At 45.9% G+C, this 13,320-nt stretch overlaps 1 protein-coding gene across 3 annotated transcripts in view; it reads right to left on the reverse strand.

Moving 5' to 3' along the window:
- EEFSEC (eukaryotic elongation factor, selenocysteine-tRNA specific) overlaps positions 1-13,320 on the reverse strand; it is a 316,447-nt gene that overhangs the window by 203,956 nt on the left and 99,171 nt on the right. For all 3 annotated transcript variants that reach the window (XM_075550125.1, XM_075550127.1, XM_075550128.1), the window contains exon 2: positions 2,673-2,880. In XM_075550125.1, coding sequence (XP_075406240.1) covers positions 2,673-2,880 — 208 coding nt within the window. The remainder of the gene's footprint in view (positions 1-2,672; positions 2,881-13,320) is intronic.

The raw sequence follows: 13,320 nt of genomic DNA on the forward strand, positions 1-13,320 counted from the left end.
TTCAACAATTTGGAAGAAATGGACAAATTCTTGGAAAAATAATCCCTCCCTAGACTATCCTCAGTGGACGTCAAGAATCTCAACAGACCCATAGCAACAGAAGAAATAGAAAAGGTTATCAAGAGATTACCATCCAAAAAATCCCCTGGACCAGATGGTTTCACTGGAGAATTCGACCAAGCATTGAGGGAGGAGCTAACACCAATCCTACACAAACTCTTCCAGAATACAGAAAAAGATGGCAAACTTCCAAACACCTTCTATGAAGCTAGTGTAAGTCTGATACCAAAACCGGGCAAGGATCCCACAGAATTCAACCTGGTGCCCCAAGGTGTGAATGCAACATTCCGGCGTGGAGCAGGGAACCAGTGGAGAGGTCTGGGGGGCTGGCCCCAGTACCAAATACTAAGTGGATGCCTGCCCCTCCCCCCAGAAGAATTTATCTCAAAGGACAGCTTTGAATCTGCAGCTCGGAGAGGGACATATCTGATCGGAGCACACGGGAGCAGATGAAGGGGGAGTAGAAGAGAATGGAGCACATCTTAGCCCACCAGGCCTTGAGGACAATAACCCCAATTAGAGCAGCCACTCCACAGAGAGGAACACATGGCCAGTCCCACTATAAGACATGACGACCCTCACTGACCCATGGCCCTATAGGGGACAGCACCGGAGACACAGTGTGGGAATTGCGCCCGACCTGATCCCACCACACCGAGGCAAAGCACTGGGGGAGTGCAGCGGAACATTAAGGGAATGGAGAGTCAAGGTCCCCAGGGAATGCTGAAGGTGGACTTTGGGGCTAGGGAGTGGTGCCCCAACAGACTGGACTGGAAAACACTCCTAAAGACCAACAAACGATCCTAGAACTAACTACAAGCTTTTCTTTTTTTGTGTGTTTTGTTTTGTTCTTTGTCAGTGGTTTGTTGTTTTGTTACATATTGTTGCTTGGTTTTGCTCTGTCTTGTTTTTTGTGAATGTTATTTTCTCTGCGGGTCTGTCTAAATAAGATAGGCAGGATGAACAATCTGGAGGAAAAACAACGGGACCGACAGTTCCGGGGGAGAAATGGGACAGGGGGGTGTTGGGGTTAAGGAAGTGGTGTTAACAAACCCAAGGACAAGGGAACAACAAGTGATCCAAATTGGTGGTGAAGTGGGTGTGGGAGGCCTGGTAGGGCATGATCAAGGGTAATGTAACGAAGAGGTATTACTGAAACCCAGATGGGGATGGAGAATGAGTGGGACAGGAAGAAAGTCAAGGGAAATACAGCAAAGAGCTGGGAGGCAAAGGGAATTTATAGAGGTCTAGGCATTTATAGAGGTCATATACATATGGAAATATATTTATGAGGATGGGGAAATAGATCTATGTGCCTACATGTATAGGTTTAGTATTAAGGTAGTGGAAGGACATTGGACATCCACTCAAGTATTCCCTCAATGCAAAAATACTTTCTTCTATTAAATTGGCATTTTATGATGCTCACCCTCCTGACACAACCGCTGAAGACAAAGCGAGTGAATAAGCAAATGTGGTAAAGAAAGCTGATGATGCCCAGCTATCAAAAGATATAGCGTCTGGGGTCTTAAAGGCTTGAAGATAAACAAGCGGTCATCTAGCTCAGAAGCAGCAAAGTCCACATAGAAGAACATACCAGCCTGTGTGATCACGAGGTTCCGAAGGGATCAGTTATCAGGCATCAAAGAACAAAAATCATATCATTGGGTGCACACCTCCATGATACAATCGCTCAGGACAAACGGGTGCATACGCAAATGTGGTGAAGGAAGCTGATGGCGCCTGGCTATCAAAAGAGATAGTGTCTGGAGTCTTAAAGGCTTGAAGGTAAACAAGAGGCCATCTAGCTCAGAAGCAACAAAGCTCACATGAAAGAAGCACACCAGCCTGTGCAATCATGAGGTGTTGAAGGGATTAGGTATAAGGCATTATCAGAACAAAAAAAGAAATCTTACCATAGTGAATGAAGCAGGCAGTGCAGAGTGGAGACCCAAAGCCCATTTGTCGGCCACTGGAGATCCCCTTGCAGAGGGGTCTAAGGGAGATGAGTCAGTCAGGGTGCGATACAGCACCGATGAAGAATATAGCTGTCCTCTAGTTCCTAAACGCTTCCTCCCCCCCTCCCCCCACTATGATGATTCAAATTCTACCTTGCAAGTCTGGCTAGAGCAGAGGATGTATACTTGTGTAGATAGGAGCTAGAGGCACGGGGAATCCAGGGCAGATGATACCTTCAGGACCAGGGGTGTGCGTGGCGATATTGGGAAGGGAAAGGGAGAGTGGGTTGGAAAGAGGGAACAGATTACAAGGATCTACATGTGACCTCCTCCCTGAGGGGTGGACAACAGAAAATGGGGTGAAGGGAGACATTGGACAGGGAAAGATATGACAAAATAATAATTTATAAATTATCAAGGGCTCATGAGGGAGGGGGAAGGGGAGAGGGAGGGGAAAAAAGAGGACCTGATGCCAAGGGCTTAAGTGGAGAGCAAATGCTTTGAAAATGATGAGGGAAACAAGTGTACAGATGTGCTTGACACAATTGATGTATGTGTGGATTGTGATAAGAGTTGTATGAGTCCCTAATAAAATATTTTTTTAAAAGGAAAGAAAGAAAAAAATGTGGACATGTTTCTCAGCCACAAACTTACTTGGTCTTCTCTAGGGTCTTCTGCATCTTTTTCGTCATTTTATCAATTGCCGCTTGTCTCTTCCCCTCAGCCAAGAGGTCTATTTTGTTCAAGACCACGAGCAGCTTCTGGCAGGCGATCTGCCCAATCACCAGGCACTCTGCCGACTGGGTCTGCATCCCCTTGGTCACATCGATGACCAGCATCATTAGGTCAATGATCTGGGCTCCTGGGATAAAGGAAAAGATGGTTAGATGCATAAGGAGACGATGGACTCTACAGGAAGTTTCCCAGTGCCCCAGGCCAAGCAGCACCAGGTGAGGACAGTGCTGAGGTCAGAGCAAGCCAGGAGAGATACCTGGGCACACACAACACACTGAATTCCCCTGACCATGGTGAGCCAGTACCCCATTCAGAGATGAGGAAACAGAGGTCCATCAAAGGCAGATGAGGGTTCAAGGCCACACAGCGAATACAAGGGGGCTTCAAAAAGTTCATGGAAAAGTAGAATTAAAAGATAATAGAATTTTTCCATACATTTTTGAAGCTCCCTCATATGCAGCAGCATTGGGTCTGGGTGTAGGTTTGTCCGACTCCAAAGCCCACACAGGGAGAATGCCCAAACAGGGAAAAGCTTCGTGCTTTATGCTGGAGTTGGCACATCCCCAGATACTTGCCTTTGCCAAGAAAGCAGATGAATGACTGAAGGAGGACAGGGGCTGTGGGGACAGGCTCCCATGTCTGCACCTCAAAACACCTGGCGTTTCCCTGGGAGCACCTCACAGAGTGCTGGATTATGTCCACTCACTTCTTTTGTCCTTCCTGATGTCTGGTTAGGGGCTCCTGCTCTTAGTGTGAGGTTGGACACATCCAAGGTTCAGCTACATAAACACTGGGCTCCAGGCTGTGAGCGTGGCCTTGATGGACACACCACAGGCAGCCCCATGCTTCAAGAGCAAGGAGGCCGATCAATTACGGAGAAGTCAATGAAGAGACACTATCAGAGTCATGCTGGGCAAACGAACATTAGCCAGTGACATCACTTTGTCCTTTCCAATGGGATTTGGAGTAGTTACATCCAAAATATGGCATTATTTTAGGGTCTAAAGATTATGGAAACTTTTTTGTCATTGAAATTAATGACAGCTATATTTTCAATTTACAAGAATTTGCCCTAAGAAGGCAAATCATGATCCTGGAAAAGGAGAGGAAGACTGTTCTATAAATGATTCTCATGCCCCAACCCCACAGGGGGGGAAGGAAAGGGGCAGGAGAGTGAGGGGTTTACTTGTTGGCACATTTACTATATGCCCAGGGCATCTCACTTACCCTTCAGTCTGTCCCCAGGGAAAGCTATGATGTTAGGGCTTCAGATGAAGAAAGGGAAGACACGGGGTCACTGACTCAAGGCCCTGCAGCCAACTGGCACTAAGGAAACTAGAGACAGGGTCCCTGATCCCAGGGCTGAAGGCTTCTTTCCCAGTCCCTGCTCACTGCTAAAGCTCCTCTGGACTCTCCAAGGACAGACAGAAAGTGCCAGTGATTCTGGACAGGTCTAGGAATGCCACAACTCTTCTCTTCCAGTGTCCTGTGTTCTGCCCCCGCCAGCATCCCAATGACCTCCTCTGTCAGCTGAGGGCCCAGGAGGGCCTGTGGCCTACAGGAGTTTGGGAGGGGTAGTCCTGGAGTGCACAGCAGATGGAGTATCTCTCATGTTACATCACCAAGCAGCAGGGCTAGGTCTCTCCTGCACTGGAGGAGGTGGGGAGGGGTGGGGTGGAGTGGAGGGCAATGTTCTGTCATCCACATGAACAGACAAATTAAAAGAGAATTAATGTTTTAGAAAAACAAATATGCTATATGACAAAATAATAATTTATAAATTATCAAGGGTTCATGAAGGAGGGGGAGCGGGAAGGGAGGGGGGAAAATGAGGAGCTGATGCAAAGGGCTTAAGTGGAGAGCAAATGTTTTGAGGATGATGAGGGCAATGAATGTACAGATGTGCTTTACACCATTGATGTATGTATGGATTGTAATAAGAGTTGTATGAGCCCCTAATAAAACAATTTTTTTTAAATCTTAAAATGATAAAAAAAGAAAAATATACAAACGCCATTGTGTGGTAGACTTCTTCCCAGCAGCCCTCCTAAACCCAGCTCCAGTTTCCAGGGCAAGGCCAGGCTCTCATCAATGGTACCCTAATATCACCTGTGCCTCAGACTCGTCCACAATTCTAAAAGCTGGCCTCCAAAAGGGACTTTCGAAACGCATAACTGGTTCATATACTGCTGCAAAGCGCTGACCTGGGACAAGCCCTATGGAAGCCAGTTCAGCAATAGCTATCAAAATGCACCCAACCATGTCTGCGCACATTGAAATGACCACATAAATGCCCATCAGCAGCGTGTTGGCTGAAAAAATAAGGTTGCACCCATGAAGCAGAACGTGATGCTATTATAAAATGATCCACAAGATAGATTGACAAGAAAAGAAAAAAGCAAGAGGAAACACTGTGTGACTCATAATTTGTACTAAATGAGGGAAAAGGCATATGTGTGTGTATCTGAATAAGTAGGTGCTTTGATACATGTAAAGTATTTCTGGAGGAATAACAAAGAAACTAAGAACGTTTAGTTGCCTGTTGCGAAAGGAGCAAACTGCCTGACAGATGGGGGACAGGTACACTCTTCTACAACTTTTACATTTAAACAGGGATATACACATATGTGAATGACTCCGAATATAAGCATAACTGTAATTTTAAAGACATGAGTAAGTAAATACAAAATAAACTCCTTTCTACGTAGGAACGCAAATGTGCTGTTTTCATTGTCCTCTGAATAAAACCGGTAGCTTTTCCCACAGGAGCTACACACTTACTCTGTGACAAGTTCTATGCATGTGAGTGTTCATTCTTTTATGTGCTCCTCAATTGCTTTTCCTAGAAAGAGTTACAGTCCCATAAACCCACAGGGCCAGTTCCACCCACCTATAGGGTAGCTATGACTTGGCCTCGCCTCAGTGGCAGTGAGTCTGGTTTTTGTGGTTTGACCCTGTGGCCACAGGATGCTCACATCTCCCTTAGGCACTGTGCACCTGAGCCCTACCCACCCCACAGTGTGCAGCTGACCATCTCCCACAACACGCATCACCACAAGCACCCATGGGGCTGTCACTGGGCTATGAGGCAGAGAGGTTCAAGTCCGAAGGTGGCAAGGAAATACCACGGAACTCCTGGCCCCAGGTGCCATGGACTGGAGAGTCACCTCCACAACAGAATGGATCCAACGCATAGCTCAGTGCTCTCACACACTGGTGCGCTACCGAATCTCTGTGCACGGCGGAGCTCACTAATGCATGGGTGGGTTCCTTACAGATTAGTTAGGAGTAGCTGCAACTCCCCTAGCACCAATTCTTCGCCAGCCCACAGTATCACTAACCCACTTTAGAGGTAAGGAAACTGTAAAATCTGCCAACAGCTATAGAGCCAGTGCATAGTCAAGAGAGGAGCTGGACTCCAGAGGCTGTGTGCTCCTAGCCACCAAGCAACCCTGCCTGTCCTTCCTCACTGGACCCCAGCGCACCAACTCTACCCCACTCTCCACTATCCCTTCAAGAATCAAGGTCACACTCCATGGTACTTCTTGCCCCTACCTTGTGTTACCTTTGCTCATGCTCCCGGCTCTCGTTGGAACACTTACTCAAACCTCACTCCCATCTGACCCCATCTTAAAAGCCCCACAAACCCAGGGCTGGGTTTATCTTGATATGCAGCAGCTAGAAGAAGAACCAATTTGGGGCCTAGCTTCATAAATCTTTGATGGACTGGGGTAAGCAGTGTTAGCGCCACATCCCAACCACCGTTGGCTCCACCTCATTCAGCAGGCCTCTAGGCCTTCTCCATAACATTTCATTTCCTCTTAGCGAAGCAAAGTACCCAGGGTTCCATGCCTCCTCGGGTGCTGGGGGAGGGAGTGACTCAGGTACAGAATGTCTATAGCCCATTGGCTCTCACTCCTGGTGGGTCACAGGGATAAGAAATGAACTGGACTGCTTCACCTAGAAAGATAAGTGCCAGTGGGACTCAGACACTCAGGAAGCAGTGTCGGACTCGCTTGCAGTCTTAGCCCAGCATCGACAAGCAGCCTTTGTTCGCGAGCCCACAGTTCTGCAGCACAGCCAATATGAGCAGACTGGAGGTCACTGCAATTTCACCGGCTACACTGAGAACCAGGACCCCGCTGGCAGCCAAGGTCAGCAACAGCCCACTGCCTAGCAGCAGCTCTCCGTTACCCTTGTCTCTTCATCAGACGTTTGATCAGAGGACAGGAAGTGACATAGCTGGCCCGTCCTGTCTTTTTCAGAATCCATAGTATTGCCACAGAATGAATCAAACAGTGTCCTTCCCAATTCCCACGAACCCGGGGTAGGAAATTATTCTGAGACTTGAGGGACAGAGTGAGCGAGTGGGTGGGAAACACAAAACAAAAAAATTGAGGCTTACAAATGACCCTCTATACTTTTCAATCTATCAGAGCTTTTCATCTAGTTGTACTGACTATAGAATTCTTTAAAGATTTGCAGAACAATTATAACAGGGTTAAAGTTTCTCGGTACTTTCAAAGTTTTAATTTCCAATTCTATAGATCCTATCTTAATAATTTCAAAAATAAAAATAAAAACAAAAACACACAAAGGTCGGCATTTAACAAATTATAAGTTATCTATGAGATGTAATGTCCCTTCTGAAACCGAAGAGAAAAAAAGTACATGTTCAGGAAAAACAATGTTTTAGCAGAAACTGAAAATAAAACTAAATATTTAACAATATTGATTTTTATTGTTGCTGTTTTTAATCAAAAGTTAAGATCATTCTATGGAGAGGAAATGATACTAGATTTAAAATAGAGAAAATGAAATAAAATTTTTTTAAACGATTTAAAATAGAGAATTGCTTTTTCAATTGTTGACTTGTGAAATTGTTGATAAATAACTTAAATATATTGTTATCATCAATATAAAGCAGTAGTGGCAATTTATATCCTGCTATGAATATTTCCGGGAGCCCTGGAAATCAACCAGCCACACAGTGGAAGAAAGATGAGGCTTTCTACTCCGGTAAAGAGTTCAGCACACTCAGAGCTCACTGCCATCGAGTCGATGCTGGCTCGGAACGACTCCCTATGGGGTTCCCAGACTGTGAGAAACCACTGGGCTCATTAAAGAGTTCCCGTCTCAGAAACCCACAGGGACAGTTCTACCCTGTCGTGTAGGGTCGCTATGAGTTTGGGTTTTTGGTTATGAATATAACCAAGGCGCCCTGATGGCACGGTGATTACGCACTTGGCTACTCACCAAAAGGTCTGCAGCTGGAACCTACCAGGCTGCTCGAGGAAACCGTGGAAACTGAGGCACAAAGACGCCAGCCGGGAAAACCCCGTGCGTGGGTCTACTCTGTTCTACAGCATGGTGATGAGTCAGAACCAACTGGACTTGTTTTTGTTTTTATTATTATCCCTATCTGCCACCTGTATTAGTTCTCTCTGTGCCTCGGTTTGCTATCCGTTATAGCAAGGATGGTGATAAGGCCAACCTCAGTGGATTGCTATGAAGATTAAATGAGAGAATACAGGTCAAATATTTAGAAGAGCACCCGGAAGTTATGAAATCTTCAATAGCACCAGTTTCTTTCTTTTTTTTTTTTTTTTAAATTTATTGCGGCTGATACAATTCTTTTCACAGTTCATACATATACATACATCAATTGTATAAAGCACATCTGTACAGTCTTTGCCCTAATCATTTTTTTTCTCTTTTCTTCTTTTACATTTTATTAGGGACTCATACAACTCTTACCACAATCCATACATATACATACATCAATTGTATAAAGCACATCCATACATTCCCTGCCCCAATCATTCTCAAGGCATTTGCTTTGATAAGTTTTACTTCTCCAATTACTACTGTGGCACGTACTGTAGTGTTCTACATACTTTCCTTTCAACCACCTCTGAACCACAATTCTGCAACATGAGTAGGATTCCCATTTCCAGATGAGAAGTAATCAACTCAAAGTCGAGGAGAAGGGATTCAGAAATTTAAATTCAGTCCTACTGACTTCTTCCAGCTGCATTTCTACGCAGCAAAACCCGATTTCCAGAATTAATATTGATAACCATTCATCTGTATGTGGGTGAGAGAAGTCCCACGGTGAGTGCTAAGGTTTTAGGACACTACTGTCGGTCTTAGAGTTCCTGACACAATGTCCGCCATAGAGGACGAGAGCACAGAGTGGCTGTCTCCTTCCCTAGGGTTCACAGGTACCCAGAAGTCCTTTGTGATGATGGCCTGGGTCCATTAGCCACAAGGCAGAGGTAGTGTACTGACAGCAGCTTGGAACCAGTACTAACAAAACCTCTCTCACCCCCCACCTACCTCCCTCCCACAGGGTGCCATCGCGTGGGTCCTTGGTAGACACTGGGAACTGCTGCGACCCAGACTGCAAAGGGGACTCGGCCTCAAGCCTTCTCACCACCAGGGACCTCTGAACAGGAGCGCCTGGTCAGGCAGGTCTGAACATTGCCTATGTCATCAAGTCCATAATCCACGAAACCCAGCTCCCTGCTCCTTAGGAAATCGACGGGCCAGAGCAAACAGAGCAGACGAACAGGTTTCTGCTGCCAGGACGGCAAGTACAGGGTCGAAGTGGAGGAGACCCACTTCGGACCAGAGGGCTGCCCAGTGAGCAAGCCCAACAGAAGCAGATCCAAACAAGATAGCAACCTGTAAGCCTGGGGGCTGGGTTTGTGCCAACCCTGCACTGGGATCTCACGCAGGTGGTGGCAAGCTGACAAAAGAAGCAGCAAGATCTAGAGCAGGCACTGTTTAAGCCCGCCCCATGCTTGTGTCAACACTTAAGAGATGAAACATGAAAATCTCCACACACCAGCACGCATGGCACACTGGTCCTTGAGAGGCGCTGGGCAGTCCCATATCCACCCTGGTGCCCATACAGTCCCCTGCGGAGCCTGGCTCTCCCCATGCGCATGTGCCTTCAGCCCTACACTCACTACAAGCCCAGAGGAGAGACTCTACCGCCCATCTTAACAGAGACAGGTGATTCAGAAAGCTCTGCTTCCTTTATGCCAGAGCCCTGCATTCCTGCTTACCAGGAAGGGTCAAAGTCTCCTGAGGAGCAGGTGGGAGAGACCTGAGGCTGGGGAGGGGAAGGGGAGCAGACAGCACAATGACCAACTGCTTGGGTCTCACACAGTCTGACACACAGTCCAGGCCCTCCACGAGGGACAAAAGGAGTCACAAGCAGCCAGGGACTGCATGGAGGAACAGAGAAGCAACAAAGAGAGCAAAGGCAGAGTTCCCATAGAGATTCGGGGAAAAGGAAACAACACAACTCACAGGGCTACTGTGAGGACCTGACAGAGGACCAGCCATTACTTACTGGTAAAAGCTCCCTGCTTCCAGGGGGTCGCTGCCTTCACATACATGACGCACTGCCCCCGGATCAGCCTCACCTAGATTGTTACAGCCCCAGACTAGAAACCTCCACAGAGACTCAAAATCATATAAATATTTAATAAATGATCAAAGCAGCTTTGCAAATCAACATAAAGAGGAATCCGTTATGGCACTGAGGGACAATAAATAGTAGATGTCTAGATTTTAAAATTTTTGATCCTTACTTTACACTTTATACAGAAATAAACTCCAAATGAATTTATTTGAAAAAGTTAACATTAAAAAAAAGTACTAGAAGACGTGAAAATTTTTTATCATAACCTTAAAAGTAAAAAATTAGTTATGTAAGATACAAAACCCGGAAACACATAAAAGAGGAAGAAGAAAAAGAGACCGACAAATTCAACAAAGAGAAATCAAACATTTCTTCATGGAAAAGAATTATGATAAAGTCCAGTGATTGGGAAAAGAAGTTTAAAAAGCATGCTACTGACAAAGGACTATTTTCCACAATAACTAATCATGTTCATTTTCAAAATAAACAATAGGATTAACCATAAAATTTATTTTTTAAAATGCATTCAACAGTTCACACTCACACCACTGACTGGGCAACTCCCACAATGCCAAGGTGGTGTTTGGCACATGTTAGCCATCAAAACGGACACCACCCTGCCCCGGGGAACTTAGAAGCAAAATTACAGTCAACAATGAGCACCCTGGGGGAGGTTCACAGTCTGGCAGGAGATGGTCGGTGTCAAGGGGGAAACCAGAGCAGGAAAAGGCCGCCCAGGAATGCGGAATGCGGGGAGGGCAGTTGGGCTAGGCCTTGTGGAGAAAGTAATCTTTGAGCAGAGACTGGGGAAAGGGAGTGAGTAGTTATGTTGACAAGAGCATTCTAGGCAGAGAGAACAGGCAAGGCGAAGACCCTGAGGGGTCTCTGAGGAACCACAAAGAGGGGGCTGTCGGAGAAAAAAATGCAGACAACTCAAACACACAAGAAGTTGTCACCTCACCAATGATAAGAAAAAATACAGATTAAATGCAGACTGAAATGTTATTTTGTTCACCTATCAGATTGACAAAATCATTCTGATCCCAGTAAAGTGTAGCTAGCATGAAGTCAGCATTTACACAGACAGACCCTAAGGCTCAGGCCAGAAGGCTCCTCCTGACAGTCCTGTACCGCTGTGCCAAATTAGAGGGGAGCCAAGGAGCGAGGAGGAGGGGAGCACCCAGGCAATGCCATGTGCTGCCAGAGCCCTCGGTCTAGCCCAGGGCAACCCTGTCCACCGCTGAGGGGAGTAGCCGCTGGCAAAACAGTCACACACAGTGACCAACAGCATGCCCACACGCAAAATAAGGCACACACAGGTGTCCAGTGCCATAGTATCAGCAAAAGCAAAAAGTCAGGACGAAGCTACCTGTCCACCTGCAGGAAAGTAAGTAAGTAAGTCATAGATAGCCACAAAACAGTATTAATACACAGTGCTTAGAAACACAAAGCAGCTCTACAGTCCCTGAAGCGGAGCCCTTGACAAATGAACTTTTTTTTTAGTGAATTTTTTAAAAATCATTTTATTGGGGTCTCTTACATCTCTTATCACAATACATTCGTCCCTCCAATGTATCCAGCACATTTGCACATATGCCACCATCACATTCAAAGCATGCTCTTCCCACTTGAGCCCCTAATATCAGCTCCCCATTTCTTCCTCCCCTCCCCCCACCCTCCTTCATGAACCCTTGATAGGTTATAGATTATTTTTTCCATATCTTACATTGTCCTCTGCTGCCCCTCCCCTACTTTCCCGTTATTCGTCCCCCTGGGAGGGGTTTCTATTTGATCCTTGTGATTGATTCTCCCTTTTCCCTCCCACCCTCCCCTAATCCCCCTGAGATCTCTACTCTCCTTGTTGGCCCTGGACAAAGGAACCCCTTTTTCCCTTTTAGACAAAGGCACTCTTACACTGTCTTTATAAAAGATGTTGCAGTTGCAGGTTTATGCTTAGAAGCATTGCTTGTCTTGGGAACTTTCAGAAGAAGCTGGCCCCCAAGGGTTGGTCTGCTCTGGGAAGTAACCATGTTAAGCAGGAAGAGGGGAGGAAGAGCCACCTTTCCTAGTGTACCTTTCCGAATTTAAATAAAAACAGAGCTGGAAAACTAGTATCATTTGTCATAAGTAAAAGGTTAAAAAAATTATCAAAAATACCAAATGGGTCTTTAAATTGTAGCAGATGCTGCTGCTGCCACGGGCTTCTCAATGGTCAAGATCCTGGCACCACCCATTCAGAGAAGTAGAGAACACTGGAGAGGAGCAACATTCTCCCTACAATCGACACCATTGAATGCCCTATCTGTGCACTGCGAGACCTTTTTTGGCTATCACTCTAGGTATACGTACCTGCCATTAAAGAACTGTCAAAAAAGAGCCTGGATTTGATCCTACAAGCTGTAATCTCCCAAAGGGGAATGCACCTGCTATGGAAATAGGCATGCAGTTATATCTGGTTTTGATGATAAGGACAGTCTGTCAGTGAATTTTCACCCTTCCTCAAGCCAATATAGAAACCACAGACGTGTCTTCACATCACAGTCTGCAAGAATCAGGATTGTTAGCGCTCTCTCCCAGGTGTGAAGATCAAGAATGATAGCTAAAGGACAAAGGATATGCAGGAATTCTGCGTAACTCTGGCTGTTTCCTATAAATCTGATATTCCCAAGTCAATTTTTTTTAAGTTTTTCAGAAAGATGGGAAAAAGGGAACTCCTATTTGTTGGGTATTTAAGAATATACCATTTCTTTTTTTAAAATGCACCAGGTATATGACAACAGCCGATAAAAGGAGTATTGACCAGGTTTTACACTTCACAGATGAAGAAACTGGGCCGGCATCTAGAGCTGTGTGTTGCGGCAGTTCAGAGGTTGGGATCAGACATTCCCCATCTAATGGAAGCATGACGGCGCTCAGGTAGATCTAAAAGAGAATTTCCTTCTAGGAAGGGCTGGTGAAGATGTGGGTGGAGAAGTGGAGACATGACGGGAGAGCTGGTGTCTGGGGGCTTTAGCCTGTTGTGCTTGTTTCAGGGAGGGTGTATGCACAAAACAGGGGTGAGCCACCATGCACTACCCAATTCCTAGCATGCCCTTGTTCTATGAGGGGCCTTTACAAGTTCAAGGAAAAATA

The sequence above is a fragment of the Tenrec ecaudatus genome, chromosome 5, assembly GCF_050624435.1.
Source record: "Tenrec ecaudatus isolate mTenEca1 chromosome 5, mTenEca1.hap1, whole genome shotgun sequence".
NCBI classification, from domain to species: Eukaryota; Metazoa; Chordata; class Mammalia; order Afrosoricida; family Tenrecidae; genus Tenrec; species Tenrec ecaudatus.